The sequence below is a fragment of the Rousettus aegyptiacus genome, unplaced genomic scaffold, assembly GCF_014176215.1.
Source record: "Rousettus aegyptiacus isolate mRouAeg1 unplaced genomic scaffold, mRouAeg1.p scaffold_m13_p_14, whole genome shotgun sequence".
NCBI classification, from domain to species: Eukaryota; Metazoa; Chordata; class Mammalia; order Chiroptera; family Pteropodidae; genus Rousettus; species Rousettus aegyptiacus.
Window position 1 is genome coordinate 12,932,364 of NW_023416289.1, and position 26,003 is coordinate 12,958,366.

Below are 26,003 nucleotides of genomic sequence, written 5' to 3' on the forward strand. Positions count from 1 at the left end.
GTCACGCCATTTTGTTACCTGTTCACAGGGAAGGAAGCTTATCCACTGTTTTTCATTGTTTCAGTTTGGTCACAATCCTATATTATCTGCCAGATAAAATGTTTTCACTCAAGGAGGAAGCAAGCTTTGGTTTTTAGCTTAGCTCACTCATCTGCCAGTAATTTCACCAAAGACCCTGCCCACCCCCTGCAATAAAAGTTAAGCTATCATAAGTGTACAGTTGTCAAGGTAAGCCTACTGTATTCCCCAGGTTCAGAGGCAGCTGTGACAAACTTATCCTGCTTCTGAGTTCCACTGGAATTAACTATTTCTAGTGCAACTGCCTCTTTTAAAACAAATAAAAAGCTAGCTTTCATTAAGAACAAAGAGGGAGGAAGTAGCTCAGATACCAGCATTATGTGAGAATCTTTATTTTGACAAATAAGTGCAGTATAAAAACTTTGACCTGAAAAGTTAAAAAAAAGGTAAAAATAAATATGTTTACAAATCATTGTAGAAATAATACAAAAGACAGTTAAAATTCTTAATGAGGAAAAACCAAAATGTGTCCAGTTGTATAAAGGCTCTTCCCTTGCAAGAGATGGGATAAAGCTGAAGACCCAGTTTGGTTTCACTGCTGAAAAAATGTACAAAATAACTTAGAAGAACCAGTCGAGGTCAAACGTTGTGAGCCCACTTCTTGTACCTGCCTACTCGTGATCTGAGAAGAGTTGATAACCACAGTGCAAGGCAGAGCTGATGGTAGGACAGCCAAGAATTTTCCATCTGGGTGTCCATCCTATGTTAATGTTCAAGTAAAAGCTGAAGAAAAACAAGCCCTTAGTGAAGTCTGAGCTCTGCAGTTGGCTGACCGGATTTCCTCCATTGTAGTTCTCAAAATAGTCTACTTCTTGGCCAGCAAAAACACGGAAGAGCCTGGAACAACTGCCCTTAGCAAATGACTGCTGCCTCTTCCCAGCCTTCATGGATTGGGCCCGACATCAACCAGCAGTCATAGAAACTCGAGGTCTGTATGATGTAATGTTAGCCGCACTTGGAAAACCCTTGAGTTCGTGGGAGATGAAGGAAAGCACCAGGGTTTGCTAGTCTGTGGCTCAGAGCACACTGTTCCTTTGTAGGAAGCACCTGGGCACACTAGAGGCTTGCCCCTCAACTCTTCTCTACCTTAGTGCTGGTTCTGAGGGGTTAGCTGGACCCTCTGAGGATAGACGTTTGGAGAGAAGAATTCATGAACAAGCAACTCTTAGGTCAAAGGCTTAGTCAAGATCCCAGGTTTCACACCCAAGAGCTGGAAACATTATGGATTGGAGATCTCTAGAAAATGGCCGCCTCTCATTCTTCTCAAAAAAGCAGAGGGAAATAACAGGCCCAAGAGGCCTGAGAGAAGCAAGAACCTTAGGATTTAGGAACCAATTCCATCTTCTAGTTTGGTTTCAGGAAAGAAGCAAATGCAGTAGTGACTTGGCTGTAAGAACTCCTTGGAGAAGCCACTGAGGAGAATGGAGTCTCAAAGATGACGTACTTGAATTTGAGGGTTTACTTAGGTAACTCTGAAAAGCTTTCCATTAGAGATGATTGTCAAGAACTGCAGCCTGAAAGTCACATGCTACCCCAACTGCCAGGGACTCTGTACCAAGCAGTTCCAAGGTGGTAGCCAGTTTGGTCAGAGGCTCCTAATAGTTTTTCCCCAGATGGGTTGAGGGCAGGTTTGCCCTTTACAGAGGTGGCTAACTCACTGAGGTGACTATATCATCTTGAAGAAATGAAGTGAGAAGGCTGCCTTAAGACTCACCTGAATGAGAGGAATTTAGGAGTACACAGGTTGAAATAGCCCTCATGTCCTTTCCAAGCATGTTGAAGCTTAATCTTCCTGATAGATGACCAAAACATTTTATCCCCCGCCAGCACAGATCACAGACAAGTGGGCAATTTCCAGGTGGAATACATTCAGCCCAAGGCCTCTGTATGGCTCATGGCCTTTAGCACCACCATCAATCTTTGTTCCTCCTGGCAAACTCCTTCTTAACATACATATACACACACACTTAAGAGCAGTTCCATGCTAACTCCCTGCTAGTTTGGCTCATCCTTGGGATGTGAAGGTGTAGAATGGGGTACATCAATAAAGCACCATTCTTGGACCCTGTTTTCGAATGCCCAGAGATCAGGCTTCTGGGCCTTTATCTCAGGCACAATCTTATTGCATTGATAACTGGATTAAGGGGGGAGACATCACTACCTGACCCAGATCTCTGAGAAATTCTACCACCTCTGGTTGTGTTCAGGTGGCTAAGAGAACCCCTTCCCACTAGCTAGCATTGCTCACTTACCTATCAAAAATTGCCACTGAATGAACTTATTAGTTTAGCGTACTGAGTTCCCTGTGGATCCTGGAGCAAGAAGTGGAATCTTTCTCAGAGGCTGCCTTGAGTGGACAGGCAGCCTGAAAACAAGTCTCCTTAGTCCCCCTGAGCTGGATTCATTGTCGCCTCCTCTAAGCAGAATTGCCCCAGGACACATACAGTCACCATTCTTTACACTTCAGATTTGTCCTTTGGACCATTAAAAACTAAAACAGCATTCCCTCCTCCCTCCCACCCCATCTTTTCTCTTCCATTCCCCTTCCCTCCCTTACCCATTGCACTTTTCCCGCTCTGCTTGAGGGCTGTGTCACACCTCAGCAAAAGCTAAGCTATACTGCTCTGGCTTCTTCCCACATCGCCGAGCAATAATGGCTAGATACAACATGAGAAGGGCCACCCAGTAGCAACCATACAGAATAGCCCCAGAGACGAGGAAGGCTAGCTCTGTCTCACTGAACAGATCCTGGCAATAAGCTGTATACGCCAGTCCTCCAAGCAGGACTGCCACCCAGATGGACACAGGGATGAGGCCAATGAAGTTCACCACAATGGTTTTTCGGCCAGAGGTGCCCCAACCAGACTTGTTGATGGTAGCAATGGCAAAGATTTTGGCTGGCAGGAGGCTGGACATATAGAGAAGGGAGTAGAGGGACATGAAGATCATCTCTGCATTGCCCCGAAGGAAGCAGGCATAGGTGGCCTTGATAATGCCCACCAGCTGCACTGTCAGCAGGAAGAGGAGAATGTTCCAGATGCGGCCACGGTAGAAAAGCTGTATGACTGTGGCGATGAGGAAGAAAGGGAAGAAACCTGTGACCACTGATTCATAGGTCATCCAGAGGTGGTGCTTATGGAACCACAAAGAGTTGTAGAGCCACTCCCGGAAGTAAGACTTGCTCCAGCGGGTCTGCTGGTTGAGCCACCGGAGGTACTTGGTGGGGGTCTCTGTGAGGCACTTGGAGCGCGCTGTATACTTAGTCCTGTAGCCAAGGCTCAGGACTCGGTTGGTGAGGTGCCGGTCATCCCCAAAGCTGCACTTGCTGCCTAGGAACTTCTGATGGTACCAATCTTCCAGGAATTGCTGGAGGAGGCTGTTGCGGTACATGCCCAAGGGCCCACTGATACACTGCACACAGCCAAAGTAGGACTGGCAGGCCCTCTCCACGTTGAAGGCCATCCAGTACCGCACACTGCTCAGGAAGGAGATCCATGAATCATACTTGTTGAGTATCTGCAAGGGAACCATAGATGCTGGGCCTCCTCACCTGAAGCCATGAGCCCCAGGAGACAGACACCAGAGACCATAAGGCCTCCCTACCCTGAAGCCCATTGCTCATATTCCTAACCATCATTCCTAGCCCAGCCAGAGCTGGGAAACCTGAGGCTCAAAGGAGCAAACCATACCCAGTCACCTTCCCCAACTCTCTGCTGTGTCATCTGTACTGATTGTCCCAGTAAAGTCAGTCTAGCAGTCAAAACCACCTCAGTCTCAGGAGGCAGCCTGTAGCAGTGGCAGAGAAAAGGCATTGAGAAAGATGCAAAGCAATACCCCAGCTATCTGTCCTGACCCTTCAGTTGGAAAGCTGCTTGGGAGACCTTGTTTGTTGCCAGCAGTACCCTCTGGAAGAATATATGGCCCCTTATTCTAACTGCACTGCTCAGAGCTCTTGAGTGCAACTTACCTAAGAACAAGGGTCTAACTTTGGAGTTGCTTGCTGCACTATCAGCCAAAAAGGAAGCATCCTCCAAGATCAATGGCCTCCAAATACTGTGCTCCTCCCAGCAGCATAGGCTCTCTACATACCTGCTAAGTAATATTTCCCCCTCAGGTTGAAAAAGAGCAGGAAAGGGGTTGTGTAACAAGCGAGTCCTTTGATACCAATGAAACTGTCAGAGGACCACCCTCCCCACAAAAAGATTAGGAAGTCAAGATGCCCATTTTCCATGCACATCCAATTGGATTAGGAAACAAAGTCCAGACTCCCACCCCTAGGAATCCTCAGTTAGTTCTTACTTGGACATCTCCTCCGACTCCCCCTACTTGGGGGTCCTCCTCTAGGACTCGAAGCATCTCGATGGTGCAGGCTGGATCCAGTACCGTGTCAGAGTCACACACCTGTAGAGGGAATACACAGTCAGCCCATTTTGACCTCAGACCTGTCCCCACTCACCAGGCCACTCACTGTCTGAGGGATATAACTCCCTTTCATATAATTCACTTCCAGCCACTAGTAAAGAAATCTATGCCAAATAGGTGTGAGATGAATAACAAGGGGAAGGAAGGAAAAGGAGAATTCAGATACCAGGGTTGACAGCCACCAGGCGGGGAGAGAGACCCAGGAGACTGTCAGTGCCCAGCCTGGAAAGGGAGAAATGTTTAGTGCTGGACAAGTCTTTAGCCCCCATGGAGCCAGGTTCCCGAGAAATGATCTCAAGATGTTCTTCTGAGACTTTGGGAAGAAAGAAGGAACAAGTCATTGAAATCGGATGACAGGCACAGTGCCTAGAAGGGCTAGCCAACACTCGGGAAGACCAAGAAATGGCTCTTGCCAGAGGCTATTGCCCAAAGCTAGCCCTTAAGATTATTAATGACATTCTATTATTAACCCTGTTTCAGCCTCTGGCCTCTTGGATGATCCATGGCCCAAGTGGAGGAAGTATCTACCCAGTCACAGGTCCTGTCTCCCCTCTCCCACCAACACCAACATGGCTGCCATCCAGCCCTTTCCTAGATAGGCTCATGGTCTGATTCTAAGAGGTAGTAGCCCCATTATTAGTTGAACCTGGGCTATGTACACGTACCCTCATGGCTGACTCCTTGTCTGTTTTCTGGAAAATTACTGAGATGGTACAAAAGGCCCAGATAACCATAGGGCGGGGGGAATTGGTCGGCTGACCCCTGACAGCAAAGAACAGTATCCACAGATGACCCAAACCCTGTTCTGTAAAAGCTGCAAATCCTTTTACTGAAGGTCTGAGTGAGAGTGCATTAGCCTTCTGGAAGTGGGTGCCCCCCACACTCCAAACCTACCCAGCTTTCTCTCTCCATGTGGCCAAAGACAAGCAGCAGAAGGCTGATGGGGAACCAGGCAGAGCGTCATACCTGCTCCCTCCTACCTCCCCACCAACACATTCTTACATTCTGGCCCAGGCTGGGAAGGTCCCAAAGAGCCTCAGGGCCAGACTCCTAGAGCTTCCCTCAGCTTACAAGCGAAACTTCCCAGGTGCTACTTCTGGTCTCATGGCTACTTACTGCCCTGACCCCAACCCATTCTTCATGCTGCTCAGCTTCCTTCACTCCAGAGAGGTCTTCCTAGCTGGACAGACTTAGGGAAGTTAGAGCTCTTAGCTCCCTGGATTCCCCCACTGCTGGGGTAGGGTTATCTCCCACAAAGCACACTATCAGCAAAGTGATTGGACGATAAGCTGAAATCCACCAGGGCTGCGACGATAAGCTGAAATCCACCAGGGCTGCCCCAGGCAGTGATCCCAGAACCCTAAGGAGAAAGAGCGGCTCAGGTATGTGAGCCTGGTTGTTGATCCACCAGAACACACACACAGGAAATGCTCAGGAAAGGAAGATGTGTAGCAGAACAGGTTTTGGGGGATCCTATGCTTCAAGGGAATGGATGACAAAAGTCAGTGTGGCCTGAGCATGTGCCAGGGCTCAAGGGCTTTTTCTAAATCTCATTCTCCAGGAAAGATTCAAAGGCCCTTTGACCCTAAGTGAAACTACATAATCAAGAACTGCCTCCCATGCCTCCCTACAATGCTGAGGAGGTCCTTGGACCTAGGAAGACAGAACAAAATAAATACCAACTCTCATACAAGGATGCAACTTTCAAAAAAGCCTAAAACAAAAACCCTGGTGAGCTAATTTAGGTACATACAGTATAGAAAATATAAATATTGGAGTACTCGACATGCTGCCAGCAAGACTGAGTTAGTACACAGGTGGGCGACCTCATTCAAGCGATGAGCAAATCCCTCTGGCAAGTACAGAGTAGGGCAGAAACGGGAATGGACTGTGTGGATGCTGGACTAGAAATCTGGGGTCCTGGGTGTCAGTTTCTATCTGGTATGGAAATGTGTGAAGCTTTAATCAATTCTCTTTAGGTTTTGTTACTTGAAAACTGCAGCTATACTAACCTTTTCAGTCTAATAAAATTTCCAGGCTAATGTCAATGGCCCCTTTGCCTGGAAGCTAGGCAGGGTCTATTCAGGGTCCTGGACCTGCCAAGACTGCTGCAGAATCAAGCACCTGATTCACACCTGAGTGCCTCCACCTCCCAAACATGAACATTGGGAAGAATAGAACTTTTTGGCCCATAACTAAACCAATATTTGAGTGCTTTTGAGCGTGGTCTTTTTCTCTTCACCACACTTCTTTATGAAGAGGCTCATCCCATGTTGTCAATGGCCAGGCAGTACTGCACAGTGGATAAGAACAGATGCAGGACAGACAGACTGGGCTCAATTCCTGGCTTTGCACCTTACTGCTGATTGACGTTAGGCAAGTTACTTAGGCTCTCGGTGCTTCAGATTCACCTTCTACGAGTGGAGATAGGAGTACTACAAAGATTAAAAGAACTAATACATACGAAGTGCCTACAATAGTGCCTGGTATGAAGTAAATGCTATACATTGGTTTGCTATTATTATTATTTGGACATGAGTCCAGAGATCTGCTCAAAATCACAGAGCTGAGTATCAGCAGATCCAGGATTCCATCCCAGGTCTTTTTGACCCCAGGACTGCCGTTCAGAAGCATCATGCCTGTTGCCATCATAAGTGCATTGGAGGGATGTTACACGACACAAGGGATCTGAACTGGATCTGAAACTAGTTCTGGAGGATGGTGTGCCCTGCTGGCCAGACATGTCCACACATCCACACACTCACAGGGAGGCACCCTTACCTGAATATAGTCCACCGAATCGCCAAGGGCCTTGAAGGCCGTGTACATGACCTCTCGCTTGCCTCCCCACTTCTGCATGATGCATGAGAAGGTGCTGGCCTGCACCACGTTCCGCACACGGTCCATGCCCTCCTGCAGGCTAGCCTCCGTCTCACCCTCTCCCGCTTCATGGAAGTTGCTGCGCCACACAAAGAAACCAGCTTGCTCAGTGCCACCTAGCACCTCATGGAAGATGTCCAGCATGTAGGAGTCCTCCTGGCGATTGCCGTCCACCACCATGACCACCTTGAGGTTGGGGAAGGCGATGCGCTGGGCCGAGCGCAGACACTTGCGCAAGTAGTCGGGGTCCTCCTGGTATGCAGCGATGCAGAGTGCCACTGAGCGCCGCTGTGGGTAGGACAGCTTCAGTGGCCGGCCTGCCTGCCTCATGTGTCGGTGCTCCAGGAAGGCAAATAGGCTCTGGATGAGCAGGTGCAGGCCCAGGATGGCTCCGTACAGGCCAAAGGACAGGTAGTGCTTTTCTGTATGGATGAACTGGTAGCCTGTCACGTAAGCTGCCAGAATGCCACCCAGCACAGCCAGGGCAAACAGGCTGGTGCCCACCACACGCAGGGCTGTTGTCAGCTGCACCGGCATCTGGTGAGAGAAGGCAGGAGATGTAGGGTCAGGCAGGAGGCAGCAGCTCCCGTCAGTGGGAGTGGGGACATGGTGTCTGGGCCTGGCCTAGAATGGGAAATGACTCACCAATAAAAACCATTTCTACTACTGAGCATGACTTAGACTGTAGACTCAGAAGCCAGACTACAGGGGTTCAAATCCCAGCCCTGCCATTTACTATCTGTGTAACTATGTTCTTTCTGTCCCTTAGTTAATTCACCTGTAAAATGCGATTGAAGCACTATTGAAGCCTCTTTGAGGGTTAAATGGGTTACATATGTAAAGCACTTTAAGTAGCATTTATAATTAATTGTTAGACAAACCAAAGCCAAAAAGAGCTACATGATACCTAGCTGGTGAATGGCAGAACTGGAATCTGCCTGACCCAAAACCTTACAGGCAAGCATCAGAAGAGGTGAGCCTGAGGCACCCCTGAGCACAGGAGGGGCCAGGGAGAGGAGGAAGACCGGCAGGGAGGCAGCGCTGTGCCCATGCCCACTAAGGGATTGTACTCTGGGACGGGAACATTTGCCAATAAAGCACAGCCACCAATGAGGCCCATGAAAAAAGTAGGGGAGGAAAAGCAAAGAAACAACAGGAAACAAAGAGGTGTCAGGGGAAAAAAGGAAACAGCTTTCCTTTCTTGAAACAGCAAAACCAGTAAGGGAAAGTTTCCCTGTGTTCTCTGCTTACTCACCTATTTCTCATTTACTTGAGAGGCCGGAAAGAAAGGGAAAGCAACTGGGGAAGGGAGACAAGAGAAAGAGGAGGAAATGAGAGCTGGGGTGTGGACAGCTCTCCTGGAAGCCCAGTGCTCAGGGCACCAGAGGGAACTGCAGCCACACTGCAGCTGCCTGGGAAGCTCCATCCACTTGGTCCTAGTGCCCGCATGGAACCTCTGCTCATCCCCCTGCCCAGCCACTCCTGCAAATGCTGCCAAATTTCATTTGCAACTGAGTCAGGGCAGCAGCCCTGTTGGAAACAGCTGTGTTTTTTAATGAAAAGAACCTAGGACTAGGTGCCAGAAGACCTGTGCTTGAGACATGGCTCTACCACCTCGTGGCTCCCTGACCTTGCCCAAGTTCTCTGTTCCTTGGTACCTCCTCTAACCCGGAGTTCTAATGGTTTCTTGCTCCACAGGTCTCAGGTGAATCATTTCCCTGGAAATGGAAGCATTTCCAGGGGACTACACAAGTGGGAAGGCTGTTTGCGGAGGGGGAGGAATGCCTGATGTAGAGAAGACCCTTACCACCACCCACCACCTGCAATGAGGTCCCACTTTCAAGCCTGCTCCAACTCTAGGTTTTTCTGAAAGCGACCCCTGCCCCACTCCAACACAAACACACCTTGCCAGGGGAACACGCAGTCCCTGCCTAAATCAGCCTGAGATTCAGGCACCAGCACTATTCCAGCAGCTTCAGTCTGGAAAGTGCTGTTGGCAGCCTCTCCTCTCTGGGAAGCACAGCCGCCGGGCGCTCTGCCCCGCCATCCCGAGGAGCCTGCCGTGTGCTTCCTCTGCAGGGCTCCCAGCCCTCCCTGGCTCCCCACCCCTCCTGGCACGCGTCTGCGGCCCAGGAGCCCCCAGATCCTGCACCCACGGCCCAGGAGCGCCCCCGTCCCCCTCTAAAGCTTACATGTCGAGGGGGTGCTGCGGGCACCACTGCCCACTTGCGATCTGGGGAAGGGCAAGGGGCACCGAGGCCAGCCCAGCAACCTGCCGAGTGCAGCCGCCCCGCCTCTGTGCAGGAGGCGGTGCCCACCAGGTTAATGCAACCATGAAGGCACTCGCCACGCTTCTCACCCCCGCCTGAGCCTCGCCTTCTAGCGAAGGCGGTACCGGCCACACCCACGTGCCGGTTTCCCACGACCCAGCCGGGAAAGAACGGAAAACCCAAGGAATCAGTCCGGCCATGCCCCGCTCATTTCTCCAGGGCCCCAGCCACCTTGGTAAAGTGTGTCTGAAGACAAAGGCGGCAACCCCCGTGTCGCCAGCCCCCTCCTTTCCCGGGCGGGACCCCTACACCCCGCGCAGGAATCGGAGGCACTACGCCGTCACCCCCTACCCCACCGAAGACCAAGAAAGACCCGCAGCCGTTGACCTCACGAACAATCAAGCGCTGGTGCGGGCTCTGGCTGAGGTGCTCTTGCCCAGATAGGAGGCCGTGTCACCTCAAGCCAGCGGAGGGGAGCCCAGACCGCCTCTCATCCTCGCCCCACTCGCTCAGAAGGGAGTCACTAAAGCTCGGCCCCTGCAGGCTAATGCGCATCCGGCTTCAAGGGCACCGGGTTAGGGGCGATCCCTAAGACTGCCTCCCCACCCCACCCACCCCGCCACATACACACAGACGATGGAAGAAAACCCCCAACGAAGGGCGCACACCTCCAATCTACCCCCGAAACTTTGCGGGGCGGCCCAGTCTGCAGCCTCTCCAGCTGACAGGTGTGCCCTGCTGCCGGGCCCACCCGCAGCGAAAGGGAAACTTATGAGCGCAGCGGGGGCTTTTTCCTTCGCTCCCGGCCGCCCTCCCAACCCCTCCGTGCCAAAAAGGCGAGGGGAGCCCAGGCTCGCGGATACGTGCGGCCGTGGCCCAGCTGACCCGCAGGAACCCGGACGCCGAGCATCTCGGTGGCAGGACAGGTGCGAACCCGCGGGCGGGCGTGGGGGAGGGAGAGTCGCTAGCCTGCCTTGTGCCCCTCACCACCGTCCGCCTCCTAATCCATTCACAAAACAGGAGCCGCAAGGGAGGAAGGGAGGAGAGGCTGGAGCAGAGGATGGAGGAAGAAAGGGAGGAGGGGTCAGTGGGAAGGGGGCTGCAGGACCCGCCGCCGGCAAGCCTAGAGATGCCGCAGCCCTCAGCCCGCCTCCCGGCACTGGACACGGCGCCCGCACGGCCCGGGGAGCCGGTTGGGGTCAGCGGGGCATCCCCGGAGCACTGCGCGCCCGCGTCCTCTGCGCAACCCCCACATGGCCCACCTCTCCGAAGCTGCCGGCCGGGCCCGGGCTCACCGTGCCGCCGGCTGCCCGCGCTCCGGTGCTCAGCAGGCCCGCGGCGGCTCCATGCCCCTCCTCCCACTCCTCACCGCCGCCGCGCCTCGCTCCCGGGTGCTCCGCCGCCGCCGCCGCGCGCTCCGACTGACGAGCGCCGGCCTCGCGGAGACGCATTTAAGTACCGAGCCGGGAGAGGCGCCCTCCTCCGGCCCTGGGGCCGGGAAAGTTGGGTAGAGTGGGAGGGCTCCCCCGAGGGCAGCGAGGGAGTACCCCCTTCCCAGCTCGGGCGGAGGGAGCTCCACGCGGCCGGCGTTCAGCGGGACGCCGGGTTCCGCGTGGACGCGGCTCCTCCTGTTTGCAGGACCTCGCAGTCTCCGCGCCTTGGTTAACTGGATTCCCTCAACCCGGCCAAAGGCCGAGCTCCTCCGCGCTCGCCCCGGGGCCAGCTGCCCAGAGGGAGGCGGTCATTTTGCTCAACCTAGAACCTGAATTGTTAACTTTCAGAATACCCCAAAGGGCCTTCCAAAACTGTCACTCTCCGTGCCCCCCCCCTTCCCCCATTTCTAAGCCTGGAAATCTACTCACCCTGCAAAGCGGGCGAGCGGGTAGAAATCGTCCCCAGACTTCTGCACGCGAAGGGACTGTTTGCTATATAGGGTACTGCCTGAAAACCAAGACAGCAGAACCTTTCTGCCGGCAAAAAGGGACGTAGAAGAGAATAATTGTCAAATATAAAAGACTGGTCAAAGAAGGTGTTAGCAATTATGACAAGCTTAGCTCTGAATTCCGCAATGGGGCGCTGATGACTTTAAGGCTGTTTGCAAAAGCTGCAAATGGTCTTTCAGAAACCTTGAAAGTTCTAGTATCTTAAAGCCAAAACCAATTCTTCTTCCCCCTTTTTCACCTTTATTTCCGGCACCCACGACCTCCTAAATTCCTAACTCACCTTATTGCCAATGGTTCCCCGGTCCCTGAGAGCTGACTGAAGAGACTTAGGTGAGGTGAGGTGAGGCGGGGGCGGGGGGTTGGGGAGAGGCGGTAAGTTGTTAGTAGAGGAAGGAAGTTTAGAACCAGCTGAATGCACTGAGTTTCTCGACCTTGGAAAAACTTTACATTATACAGACTAGTAAAAAATAAATTTACATGTCTTCCAAGCACACCTGAGATAATGTAAAGTTGGAAAAACTTTACCTTGTACAGACTAGTAAAAAATAAATTTACATGTCTTCCAAGCACACTCATTTCTTTCCAAGATGCCACAAATTTACAGAAACCCGATTTGCAGTCTACAAGCTGCTCTTCTCAGAAGTCTTAGGGGCTCAGGGACTTGCCTACCCACCATCACTCTGGTAATTTCTGCCTCTACTCGGTAAGCAAAGACCCCTACTCCACCACTCCCAGCCTGCATTACAGAATTCAAATCATTTCATGCTTTTGCTTGAGAAAATCATCACTAATGTAATGTGCTACATCATTTAAACATTATTATGTGCTTTTTAAAAATTGTATTGAATTCACAACGGTGATGTGTTTTGAACTTCAGATTGGCCCTAATAAGAGCTAATAATGCACAGGAAGAGAGAAGTCCCTGGTTAAAAGGAGGTCTCTGGAGGCAGACACCCAGTTCTGCCACCAGCTGTGTGGCACCAACCTCAGTACTTTCATCCCAGAAATGGGCTGGAGTATCTACTTTACAGGGTTGTTACAAGGATCGAAGAGGTTGGCTGAGATTAAGTGCTCAGTAAAAGTTAGCTCCAGTTAACCTCAACCTTAATGGCATCGGTTTGCCATGCTGTAGATTCTATATGCCCATCCCTCCTAGATGTGACACTTGGGTGATAGGAAGTTCAGAGATCAGTGTTAATGACAAATACCTTGTCTTGGCTGCATTACTGGTCTCCCAGAGCCCTGGGCCACCTCCTCCACATCCAGAGGCACCACAGAGCCTGGAGTTACCAGAGATTAGCTATCTGATCTTACCTCCCATCCATATTTGCAATCTGCAACATTTTAGACTTAGGGAAAACAAGCAGGGGCTAGAAGAGACAAAAATGAGTGCCTTAGCCTGCTGAGGAGTGAACATCCCATTTATCTATCAATATTTATTAAAATTAATTTACTTTTTATGGTGACATTGGTTAACAAAATATAATAAATTTCAGCTGTACACTTTAACAGTAAGGCATATATATATTTACACTGTGTGTTCACCTCCCGTAGTTAGATTTCTTTCTGTCACCACACATTTGACCCCCTTTATTTACCCCATCTCCCTTGCCCCTCCCCTGTGGTAACTACTAGTCTATTGTCCACGTCCATGAGTCTGTTTGCTGAACACTCCATTTAAAGTAAATGTCCCTGTGCGAGGAAGGGCCCAGCATGGCCAGGTGTTCTGTTGACAAGAGAAGCCAGAAATCCAGATTTTTATGTAAACTCTCCTAATTTTGAAGTGCTGGAAGCTAATTCAAATGTCAAAGAAACAAAAACACTCCACAGGCCAGGCAAAACTTGTCTGTTATATACAGCCAACTGGGTGCTGAATTGACCCTGTCCAGAAGGGTAAGGGACAGAGCAGCCAGTTCAGAAAGATGAGGTCTGCCCTCAGGGCTACAGCAATGTGACTTCTTGGGTGCAAGTTGCCTGGGGCTGCTCCAGGAGCATCTCATGCCTAGTTAATTTTGAAGGTTCCAACTTTGTCCCACAGGGTGATTGCCTATCTCACTCAGCTGCCTCTAGGGAGTTTTATAGGTGGTAGAGCACAACCTCACTAGACAATTAAAATGTCCTATATTTTAGGACAGTGGGTCCATACGCAACATCATGAGAAAATACTCTGCCCATACCAATTGGCTTGCCCGAGGGAGCGAGTTCTTTTTTTCTGGTCTGCAGGACCAGCAACCTGGTGCTGTCAGGCAGCTAGAAGAGTCTTACCTTTGTGTTGTAAATGCAGGGGGTGGGAGGTGTCTGCCTGTGACTAACATCCGGGTTGCAGTGCCCTATTTGCATTCATCTCCGCAGGAGGAGTTGGGTAGGGGAATCTTTAAGGGGCTGATATGTATATATAAAATAAAGCTCAACTTTATCTCTGCTTACCACTAGGGATTTAGAAATAAGACTAATTTCATGCCTAATCATTTAAAAACATGAATTCAGATATTGCTGAATTGGCTTGCACTAGGGTTCCAGAGGCTAGGCCTCCCCTACTTGGCTCAGTCACAGAAGATTTATGCTTCATTTCAACATTTGTTTAACAAATACTGAAGACCTGCTCTGAGCAGAAAACGGTCTGACACTAGGAAATCTAAGGCTGGTCCCTGCCATCCAGATGGTTACCCGATTTGAGGACAAGTACACTTGAACAATTAAGTCACTATACAAGGCACTTTATACATGTTGATGAGAGAATCCAACTAGAAGAGTTTGAGGATTTCAGGAAAGAGATCTTCATGAACTGGAATGGGCTGGGCAGTTTCATGAACTTGAGCTGACTGCATAGAAAGGTAAGCATTCTAGATGAGAAAAATAGCTTAAAAACAAGAGTGGGTAGAGAAATGGATGAGGTGTGTTTCAAAGCACAGTGATGAGAGGCCTGGATAAGACAAGAAGTTTTCACTAGAGAACTTGCTATTTAAGAGGTACCTGAGAGAAATTCTAGGTGTTGAGGAAGATGCTAGGGACAGATTCTGGAAGGCCATGAATGACTGAATGAGGAGTTTAGATTTTATCCGGTAGGAGAAGGAGAACTCCTGAAGATGTCTGAGCAAAGTAGTAATAGATTGAAAGTATTGTTCAGAGTCAGCTGAGCTGGTGGTATGTTGGGGTAAGAACCAGGAATAGGGCACAGGAGACTTGTCAGGAGGCAGATAAGCCACAACAGAAGGATGAGAAGGCAGTGGTGCTGTCTCTAGGAGGCAGAGGTAGGGCAGGCAGTGGAGGTGGGGGCAGACAAGTGAGGGTAGAGGTGGAGTCAAGAGAAAGAACTCCTACAGTTTGGAAAGCTGAAAGGGCCATTCTCAAAGCTTCGGAGGGTTTGAGGTAATGGAAGCTGACAGCTCCACAAAGATTCCACCTTCCGCCTTTCGAATACCTTGCACCAGTACGAGTCCACCATTCAATCTCTCTTGTCATCACTGATGCTTGAAGCTGCAGGACAACCCTGCCAACAAACAGGTGCTGTTCTGTTCTGCTCTGCTCATCTCCTAGTGAGCGACTGGGCAGGGGAGGGGAGAAGGGATATTCTAGCTCCAGAGGCTGACCCCTCATCCTCCTTCAGTGCTACTCCATGGCATCCAGCCCACAGCTTCTAGTGAAGCAAAGCAGAATGGGGGATGGCAGCCAAGCTACCAGGTCTTTCCCCTGTTGGTCCAGGTTTCATCCCATCAACTTCCCCTGGGCTGGCCACAATCAAAACCTCTTGAAGCTCAGGAAGGTGAACTTAAACTGGTCTCCAAAGAGAAGCAGGTTATGTTCCCCAGCTGACTAAATAGGGCTTTCTCTTCAAGGCAGCTTAATCTGCAATACTAGTTAATACATAATTCAAAGTGGAAAGCGTGTGCCTTGACTACAGCAAGGCAGCTACTACCAAACAAAGTTATCCTTTCATAACTTTGCCCACTTACTGACAAGTACTCTGTAATCAGTCCCATTTCTAGGAACTATGTTTGAAGAAGCAAGCTGTAAGGACTTTTCTGTCTTTGCAGTTATAATGGTGAGATTTTAACTGCACAGTCCCCACCCCACCCCATCCCCTTGGGTGGAAGAATCATTTTCATTTCAAATTAAGGAGCCCCTGCTCTGGTCACAGCATGGCAGGCAGCCCCTACTAAGGGACGAGCTTCTTTTATGCTGGCTCAAAGTTCAGGGTTAGGAGGGCACACCAGAATGATAACCGAATATCAAACCAGACCTGGAGATGCTTTTCTTGGAATCCTGAACAGAAAAAGTTCTTCCCAGCCATCTTTCCTTTCTCTCCCTCCCCTAGGCAAATGCAAAAAAAAAAAAAAAGAAAAAAGAAAAAAAAATCCAGGCAACATTCAACCTTCATTATGAAATATTGTGCAGCTACTAAAAATTATGTTCACGAAGAGAATGTAGGAATATGTAAAAACATTTATAATGCAATGTTTAGTAAAAAAAGGCAGGGTACAAAATGGTTATGTATGACTACATTTACATTTGCTTTTAAATCCTATGAATAAAAAGGCAAGAGAAATTCATCCTGATACTAAGATCAGATTTGTTTAGGAGATGAAACAATGGATTATTTTCTCTTTGCCTTTTTCTCTATAGTCTCTGAATTTTCTATTAGTAAGTATAATAATTTTGTAATGAAAAGGTACTTTGAAATTATATGACTTGTGAGTTCACAGAATTTCCTTCTAAGCTGGGCTGGAGGAGAGTGGACCCTTGTTCATACATGTGTTCATATGAAAAAGGTTTGGCAACTTTAGTCTACAAAGAAAGTAAAGTTGGGAAGGCCAAGATACAAGATAAGATCAGTAGTAGTCAAAACACACATCATTTACATTATTTAAATCCCTTCCACTGTTCCTTTGAGAGAGTTTTGAAGGGAAGCAGGGAGTATGTAGAGCTGTGTTAGCTCATCTAGCAGCTTTGAGTGAATTAGAAAAAAGATCCCCTTCCTCTTGGCAACAGAGCCAGGAAACATGATTTGCCTGGTGCACCCCAACTGGTGTCAACCCGTACTCACCCCCTCACCTGGGATCACAGTGATCCTGGGTAAAGGAGGGAGGCCCACATACGTGTGGGCTCTAGGAGTACCCTGAAAAAGGCATTCCCAAGACTGCTGCCCGAGGGAGCCCAAGGGAGAGGTTCTCTCCTCTGGGTGTTGAAAACCCACCCCTACACAAGTACCCGTGTGCATGTCCACTCCCGCAGTCCACATAACTGTCATCAATGGACACACACATGCTTGCTCATTACACAGGTGTGCACACACTTTCCCAAACCTTAGTGGAACACAATCCCAGTCCAGTCAGGGGAACAAATCGCTTAAGGTAACCTTGGTCCAATTCATTGGGTTCTTGTTACAATAACATCAACCGCAGCTCCTAAATGTGCTGGTACTTAAGCTTTATGTCCTTTTTCTTGATTAAAAGACATCGTTAGTCACTGTCACAAAGGAGGTCCAAAGCTGGATCCTCCATAAAAGCAATTACAGAAAAGCCAAAGGTAGGGGGAGTTCTTATCAGCTCTTTTGTGGGCAAGGGTACCCCCAAAGTATGTCCTACTAGATTTTTTTTTTCTAGGACCCTTCTTCCCCCAACACACACATACCTTCTTTTCTCACCTGGTAAGGTAATGCAGTGGTTCTCATGTCTGACTGCTGCACATTAGACTTTTAAAATCTGAGGAACTTTTTTTAAAAACACTAATGCCCGGACCCTATCCTGGGTCAATTTAGTCAGAATCACTGGGGGTGAGCCCCAGGCTTGAGTTGTGTTACTGGGTATTTTTTTTAAAAAACTCCCTAGAGGGCGATTCTATTATGTATCCAGCACAGAAAATACATCTTGAGAATTCATCTCAGCCGAGATCTGCAAATGCATTTTTGGTACTGGGTGGCGGGGCGGGGCGGGGGAGGGGGTGGCGGGCAGAGGGAGAGCAGCAGAGAGCCAGCCAATTCATGAGGTGAGCTTTAGAGTATCTCTAGAGTATATGCGTCTATCCATCTTCCTCTAGTGCCTTCCCTGCCACAACTGTTTGAATTAACTGACCTTAAAAACTTAATAAGGAGCCAGAAGAAAAAAAAGGAAAAGGAGAAAGGATGCTGAGTGAACTGAAAATTAGGAGGGAGAGCCAAGGAGAAACACTGAGGTGGACAGGAGTACATGGGCCTGGTCAGTCCGCAGACCTTCGGAATCTAGCTGGAATTGGACACAATCTTTTTGTTGGCAAAGGTGCTTTGTCCAGGAGAACTGGAGAAAAGCCAGCTAGCCCTTGTCAGTGTTAGGACAGAGTTGCCATGAATGACTTGGATTAGCTTTTGTTTTCTAAATGACAGAATTTTTGCACTTTGGGGGCTTTTCCTACTCCAAGGATAGTTTAGGGTAGTGGGCCTGAGCTGCTCTCTTCGGGGGCATGGGGTTTCCACGACTCTCTCTCTCGTGGTCCTGGCTTTGGCCACATAGAAATACCCATATGGCTGATGCTAGAGCCTTGTTCTTTGCAGTCTCTGAACAACACCGATAACAGTTTCTTTGGAGGGTAGGGGGTACTCAACCCATCCCAGCTCTTTGAAGCATCAGCACTACTATTCTTTTAGTGGAGATGGCCTATTTTCAGGATGGCCTTTCCCTAGGATTGATATAGTCACCATAGGTTTTGAAGATCTGTAAGTGGTAAGTGGTCTAATAAAAGTTGTATTTGTGTGTGTGTGGGGGGGGGGCAGGGTAAGGGGTAGTCTCAAGTTATAGAGACTCTGGACAAGTGTACTCATATTTCCCCTTTTTTCCTACTCTACTCATTTGTAAGGTCTTAACCTCTATGAACTTTATTTTTCTTTCTGTGAATGAGAGCCATTATTTTCAGTCTCATTTTTTTTCTCTCTCAAGGAATGGTATGGAACAGAGCTATTCATTTAAATATGTGTGGAATACATGCAGGAAATAACAGTTTAAAATTATCTATTGTTATTCTGAATATGAAATTTGAGAACTGAAACCCTGCTTATAGAGGATGACAGGATAAAACAAACAAAAACAAAAGGGGACATTTCTGGGCTCTGGAGTTCCTGGGAAGAATCGCTACATTTTCTGTGACATGCACACAATGGGGCGCTCTGCGTCCTCCGCTCCCAGGAAGGCAGTCTTAGGTGTTTACTACCTTAGCTACCCCTAGAAAGAAGAACCAGCCTTTCAGTAAACAACTTACAAAAGCTGTCAAAGGAGCAGGTGGGCTAGGGAACTTTAGTCAATCTCAACTCCAATTGCTGGACAAACTACAAGGTCAAACATAAGACATATAATAAATTCTGGTGTTTGAGGCTGGGTTTTGATATATGAGGACACTATCTGGAGGGGACCAGGGCTGATGTTTAACTTGACATAAGTCGTCCATTTAAACAAGCACAGAGAAACTACTTATGTTAAGTTTTTACTAGTTAGAAATCTAGTATCAATTGGGTAGCAACAAAGCACAGTGACTAAAAGCCCAGCCTTGGGAGCCAGACTGCCTGGGTCCAAAAACTGGTTTGGCTACTTCTTACTAGCTATGTAATCTAGAGCAAGTAATTAGTCTCTTGTGTCTCAGTTTTCCCATCTGTAAAATAGGGATACTAATAATACCTAACTTGCAGGCCCAGTGTGAGGATTTAGTGAATTAATATGTCACAGAATAAGCTCTTTATAGTGTTAACTAATTATTACGTCCAATGATGTAGAGCTACTGCAATCATGCAACCCGGGTTTAACAGCATGAACTGATACTTTGAGGGGCCATCGGACCCTACATCCCAAGTCTGGTTTAGGAACTGTGCTCACTATCCTGGGGACACTCCAACCTCCATGAGAAGGCATACCCTAACACTCAGGACAGAGTCTCAGAGCCCAGAGTCTGGTAAAAGCTCTTGTTAATGGGCTTGCAGGAGTTCAGGCTTTCTTTCCAGGGTGAGTACTTGTAAGCCACCAACTAGAACTTTTAGCTGGATATGGCTGCTGGTAAGTGTACCTACAAATCATGTTACTGTGCCCGTACTGGTGGTTTTGGTACATGGAAAACTCCGGTCCCCGAAGACTTTCTAGTCCTGAGTTATTTAGAAATGGTGTTAACATTTCACTGTAGAGACTGAAGCTGCATTTCATGGATTTTCAAGCAATGTCAGCTGAAGATGGGGGAATGTAGATCAGCACAAACTTTCTGGTGAACATTTTGATACTAACATTTAAAATGCTCAGAGCTTTTGATCCAGCATTCCAACATCTTAGGACATATCCTATAGGAATGCTTCTGTATGCAGAGTCATGTTTAAGAATCACTTTAGAATCTCTGGAAATTAGAAACAATTCTACTGACTATCAGGTAACAAATGCTTAAACCAGCTATAGCTCACCTGCAAGAGAAGACATGCAACCGTCACAAAAGAGAGGGATCTGTAAGTACGGAGAGGAGACCGTCTCCAAGGCATATATAGCTAAAAAATATATATATACATGGGACACCATTTACGGTAACAATTGCGTCTTTGTTGTTGAAAGCAGCGATGTCAGTATTCATTTGGGAAAAGGGTGAAAAAAGGAAAGAAAGATCTGGAGGGAATGTTTGTCAGTGGTGATCTTGGAGTAGGAGTGGAGCTGAAGTTGTGGTAATTTTTCTTTGTTATTATTAAATTTGTTATAATTATGTAATATATGTAATCGGAAAACACACACGCACACACATGCAGTCAGGGCATCCATACCTGAGGGCTTCTAGTCCTCACACTCTCAGAGGGCAGAGGTCGGCAGAGGGGTTCCGAGAGGCACCCTCAGCATGAGTCAGCAGAGAGGAACTAACTTCGTCATGGGACCAAAATGCTGGAGCTCACATGCGTATATGAGCTCCTGAGGGTGCTTCTCTAACTGGGCTCTACTTGAAAGGCTGTTGTTTCTATACTAATTTTGGGCAGAGAGATGCCACAGTATTTAGCAGAAGTTCCAAAGAGTCTGCCTGGGACCCAGGAGACTGGGGGCCAAATCCTACCAAAGGGGAATAACAATAGCTTTCTTCCCTTATACACGATGTTGTGAGAATCAGACAAGCTTATGGATGAAAAACGACTTTCCAAACTAAGGGAAACACAGAGCAACTGATTGTGCTATTCTGTGCCCCACAGGGACTGCAGAGGGTCATCTGGAGGAGGAACCAGAGGAGACAGTCTTTTAGGTATCTTCCTTTTGGAAGGCACAGCCCCTTCCAAAGCTGACGTGAGGGTCTGCAGGCCCTCCTCACTTGCCAGCGCGCAGAGGCATGCGGAGCACAGCCCTGAGATCCGCCAGCAGGGGAGGGAGCAGCAGCCAATATTCAAGACAACTTCCCAACCCCCAAGGAGCCTCTCAGTTCCAAGCAGAGTGGCGCATGGAAGTCAGAGGTGCTGCGCACTGCAGTGAGGCTGCTGCATGTGACTGCAGAATGCTTGTGGCTGCAGAACTTGCTGGAGGACACAGTGGGCATTCAGAGGTCATGACTGCAGAGGGGAAGCCTGGGGAAGAAGACCCTCCATGGTCCAGGAATAACAGCTGCCTCTCACAGCCCCCACCCTGAACTCAGCTCCCTTTCCTAACTCTCTCCCCTGCCACTGAAATTCCAGCTGACATTTTGGATTTCTGTGCAAAAGGACTGCAGATGCCAGTCTGGTTTTGTACAAGTCACATGAATCATCCCTCGACTCATTCCTACCAAATGATCAACTTTCAGCCATCCTTTTAGCCATCCTTCCACTGCAGCGGACTGCTGGGTGAGAGTCACAGGCAGGTGGCAGGCAATGCTCCATTCACTCACCCTCTCACAGACAAAGGGACAGAGCAGAGGGGGCAGCCCTAAGGTGAATCAACACATTTGTTTTTCTCTTTCTTCTTGGGCCAATGAGGAGAAACTGCTGTTGCCAGAGAAGAGGAGGTAGTAAAAAGGGATGGAGCGCACTGCTTCATTTTGATTGAGACGAAAAATGTGGCTAGGTAAGCAGTTCCTTTTGGTTACACGTATTCCCCATTACAGCATGTATCATCTTGGCCTCAAAGCACTTTCCAAAAACAAGCCGAAGGGGCTTCGGGAAGAAATAGTTCTGCGGCTGACTGCTTGCTCAGAGTGGTCCAAAAGGGCTTGATGTGATCGGGCACATCACCTCCCTGTCCTCCTCCTCTCCACTTTCCTCTCGCTCACTTTGTTCCGGACACACTAGTCTCCCGGCTCTTTCTCAAACCTGCCAGGCACACTCTTACCTCTGGGCCTTTGCACTTCTGTTCCCTCTGCCTAGAATGTTCTTTGCCCAAACAACTTCGTGGTCGCTCCTTTACCTCCTTCTGATCTTTACTCAAATGTCAACTTCTCAGTGAAGCCTTCTCTGGAGAAGTTACCTAAACTTACAGCTCATACGCTCATATACTTCTCAACCCCCTTCTTGACTTTCTTTTTCTCTATAGCATTAACCCCATTTGACATTCCATCTCTTCTATTATTTATCTTATTTGTTACCTGTGTCTTTCCACTATAAATTCAGCTTCCCTGAGGGTAAGGGTTTGGGCTGTTTTGTCCACTGCTGTGTTCTCAGTGGCTGGTGTAATATCTGGGACACAGTGTGTGCTCAATAAATTGCTGTCACTGTTGTCTGTGATTTGCTTCTTATCCTCCAGCCCTTGGCACCTCAGCCCTTATATGTGGATGGGTGGACAGAGCCATAGGAAAGTAAAGGAATGGAGAAGAAGCATGAAGAAAGTAGAAGAATATTGGGAAATATGGAAAAATTGTGTGTGTGGAGAGATAAGGAGCAAAGTGAAAGAGATTTCTGACTAAATGACAGGACTCACTGAAGGGCAAGTCTGTGCCAAGGAGGAAGAACAGCACAGCAAAGAGGAAAACTCTCCAGAACGTCCAGGAAGTCTAACCTGAACAAGCGGTTGGTTGACTCTTGGACACAAAGCCGGGGCTTCGGGTGCAACCACAGCTTTGGCCTTCCCGCACATCTCCTGCTACAAGGCCATCCTCTGTAGGCCAAGGGAGCTGCAGACAGCAGGCCTGGGAAGAAGAGGAAGAAACCAGGAAGGGAAAGAAAGAAAAAGAGCAGGCGAATGATCTAGGGGAGTCTGGGAGACAGACCACTGGGCAATGGAGGAGACTGAAGGTGAGAGGCCAGGAGAACTTCAGCGAGAGAGATGAAGGGAGAGGCAGAGGTAGGAGGCGAGCAGGAGGCGAGCAGGAGTGTGCTCTCCTGCGGAGCCAGACACCTCACAGGCCAGTGCAGGAAAGTGTCACTATCGTTCCTGCCGTCTGCCCCCTCCGGAGTTCTGTGCCTTTTTATTTTTTTCGGTTTTGTGTTTTTACTACCCTAGTGTTCTCAATTCTCACACTCCTTCCCAGAGATAGCTGGATAGATGGACACACACACACACACACACACACACACACACACACACTTAGAAGAATTATTTAATAATTTAGAAACTTTCCATATTTTGGTCATCTTTAGGAGGGTTACATTAAAGTATTTTCCTCCTTGAATTTGGTAACAAAGTCAAAAAAGGCCCCTCTGAAACTGAATCCACCCAAATCAATAAAGAACAGATGCTTTTGGCTACTTGCCACAAAGTCAAATTAAGAGGCAATTTATAAGTGGAGATGTAAGGACGAGAATGTTCTGTGAGACATTTCCTATGAGACTAGGTTCTTTGACTACAGAGTTTCTTAGTCTAATCAAGGTGATCAGTTAGAATGTGTCCTCAGAACTGGAATGCATATAATGCAAATAAAGTTGTAAGTTAAACCAATCATCTGACATAGTCAATCTGATAATATGAAATGGGTTGTATGGAGTCTAGTGAAAGGAAGGCCAAGAAACAAGTGTATATCCAGTTGGGCCAAAGGAGATTCTTTCCTAATTTGAAAGCCCCAGTCCTGATTTTCTAGACATCCTTGATTTGGAGAGTGGAAATAAATACAGCTACCCTAGCTGAATGAAAATATTCCTTAAAAACATCTCACTGCCTTTGTTCTAATTTTTTGCTCACTAAGCTAATTTGTGATCCCTAACCATCTGTAAGATGACCTCTTTAAAAGGATGCTCACCACAAAGGTTCTAAGCTAAGAACCATGTCTGTAATCTGGACAGAGAGAAATAGCCTGTTGTCAACCAGCCAATGGACATGCTTGTATATCGATCCCTCAGTTACCTGAGAGTTTTGGGAAACCGTGTTTTCATTCCGCTGGGCCTGCCCCCCGACCCCCCCCCACCCCCCGCCCCGAGAGTGGGGATAAAATTCTGTACCTGGCCCTGCAAAGCTGAGGACAGACCAAGGAGCTTTGGGTCAGCCTTGTTAAAGTGTTGACAACAGAGAGGGCTTATCAGAAACGGCAGTTTCTCCTTTTTGTCTTCTTTTAGCTGCAACCAAAATTTAGTGGCCAAAACATAGAAATAAAGAAAAGTCCACCATGCTACATCTGAAGTGGCTTCAAAAAATAAACCTGGCATGAGGTCACCAATATGCAGCGCACTTTCCAGCACACATACAGTACTAACCCACTGTCAAAGCATTCATCTTCCTAAAGGAGCAGAGGGCCAAAGGCAGGATATAAACTCTCATCTGAGACGTTTGTGGCTTTTTCTTCTATAATCAGGACAAACGGTAGCAGAAAGGGTGAAAGAAAATGGCCTGGGAAGACAAACACAAGGCTTACCCTTCTTCTCTGGAAGATGCAATCGGCTTGATTCTCTCTTCTGGAGATCAAATCCTCCTCAACGCCATAGCTTTCCATCTCGATAGCAGAGGACCAGATTCAGACCTGTTTTTCTTTCCAGCCAGGGTAATTTTATTCCATTCTGCATGTTTCAATAACAATTTCCTTCCCCTCTCAACCTCCAGCTGCATTTCCATACTCTGAAATGCCTCTTGAGCAGACAAGGATGACTAGCTCTGGCTGCTGCTCATTATCACAAGGAAGAACAATCTCACCACGAAAGAATATCAAAACAGTTACAGACAGTTGGTCAACCTCTTCTACTCAAGTTGCAAGAAAAAAATGGCTAATTAACCAAATTCCATCATTCCTGTTAAAAATATACTTCCATCAGGTAGATATCTTTCTCTAAATGCTATAGGACAGATTAATGAGATTTTAAATCTTTTTCTTTTTAATGGCACACACTTTAGGCTGGATGCAGGATGGCTAGATAGATACTTTAGGAAGGTCATCTTGAAGACACAAATGACCAGAGACATAAAGCCACTTCCAGGGTCAGCCATATTGCTGGCATCAAAGAGCCAGTGTGGCCACCTGCTGGAAGGCTTGGGCACTGCTCTGGTTGCTTGGTCCCTCTCTGCTTCCTCAGTGTCCTTTGAGCCAGTTAGGTCTATGGCAGGACCACGATCTTTTTCTCCAGCTTCTGTGGTGGGAACAGGAAGTTTCTCATTATTTCGTCTAGCTCTTCCAAGGCCAGCTGGGCATGGACCTTGGCCACATCATCGGGCTCCAAATGCACTACGTGCTTCAGCAGGTGGTAGAGATCCTTGAGGACATCCCTCAGCACCTGTACGAGAGAGAGAGTCATGACCATATGTCTACTATGTCAACATTTCCAAAAAAGACCAAACTGCTTTCTCCTATCTGAGGAGTTCTGTGAGGAAATTCACACACTCCCTTAAGAAGATAATGCATGACCTTCTCATGCTGGAGATGGTGGGAGGGGCGGCTGTACCGAGATGGGCTTCCCTTTGGATTTCTCACTCACCTCTGACCCTTCACTACACTGGTCTTTGGAGCTGCTGCTCACTGTTAGCATCAGGCTCAAGTATAGATTCCAGACCCTTTCAGTCCAAAAGCACAGCACAGACCCCAGGACCACAGACAGATAGTACTGCCAGATATGGTGGCTCCTGGAACACAATTACCAGTATGTCCTTCTCCAGCTCCCACAAAGCCCTCTGCTGACACCCACAGAAGAAGGCATCTATCTTATTAAACTGAGGAGGCTATTTCTTCAGCAATCACGCCTTTCCTTGCTACTACTTTGAAAATGTCCCTCCACAGTTCCATTTCCATGCCCTTCCCCTGGTCACTATAATTTTTTTTTCAATTGCAACTCTGTGATGGGAAACAAGAGAGGACTCTGTAGACACAGCCACACCCATTTTTCACATCCAGCGCTCTAATCTTAAGGTCAAATATAGAATTTGGAGGGGGCCAAAGCACCTATTCCCAGAAGCTCCTAACGTCCTCCAAATAGCAACATATGCTGTGTTCTTTCTATTTATTAATAGTGTTATCTATGTACATCAAGTTGGGTTTATTTCAGTATATGTAAGCAGCTATGACAAAAATTGGTTCAAATGGACTTTGGTGGGTAACAAATATATGGTCTGGGCCCAAG

The 26,003-nt window shown here is 48.0% G+C and overlaps 2 protein-coding genes across 6 annotated transcripts in view; both read right to left on the bottom strand.

Annotated features, from left to right (window-relative positions):
* Positions 1–386: 386 nt before the first annotated feature.
* On the bottom strand, positions 387–24,461 carry HAS3 (hyaluronan synthase 3). Of its 5 annotated transcripts, XM_016164706.2 has the most exons (5): positions 24,314–24,461; positions 11,513–11,617; positions 7,282–7,917; positions 4,378–4,479; positions 387–3,594 (listed from the first exon to the last, which is right to left on the bottom strand). In XM_016164706.2, exons 3-5 carry the CDS (start codon positions 7,915–7,917, stop codon positions 2,671–2,673), a joined length of 1,662 nt encoding a protein of 553 aa, XP_016020192.2. In that variant the 5' UTR covers positions 11,513–11,617; positions 24,314–24,461; the 3' UTR covers positions 387–2,670. The 5 variants fall into 5 exon arrangements, with proteins under 5 accessions (XP_016020192.2, XP_016020184.2, XP_036087332.1 ...); XM_016164698.2 differs by lacking the exon at positions 11,513–11,617 and having other exon boundaries at positions 24,314–24,427; XM_036231439.1 differs by lacking the exons at positions 11,513–11,617; positions 24,314–24,461 and adding an exon at positions 22,528–22,824.
* TANGO6 (transport and golgi organization 6 homolog) overlaps positions 24,416–26,003 on the bottom strand; it is a 125,143-nt gene continuing 123,555 nt past the window's right edge. Inside the window, exon 18 of the mRNA XM_016164637.2 lies at positions 24,416–25,163. Within this exon, the coding sequence (XP_016020123.2) occupies positions 24,987–25,163 (177 nt within the window). The 3' untranslated portion in view covers positions 24,416–24,986. The remainder of the gene's footprint in view (positions 25,164–26,003) is intronic.

Excerpts from the sequence above, each read along its gene's own strand:
- HAS3 (XM_016164698.2), bottom strand. The coding sequence starts at position 24,391 with ATGGAAAGCTATGGCGTTGAGGAGGATTTGATCTCCAGAAGAGAGAAT. Across the intron at positions 7,918-24,313 it reads GCATCTTCCAGAGAAGAAGG|ATGCCGGTGCAGCTGACAAC; the intron begins GTAAGCCTTGTG and ends TTCTCTCACCAG. Across the intron at positions 4,480-7,281 it reads ATTCGGTGGACTATATTCAG|GTGTGTGACTCTGACACGGT; the intron begins GTAAGGGTGCCT and ends TTCCCTCTACAG.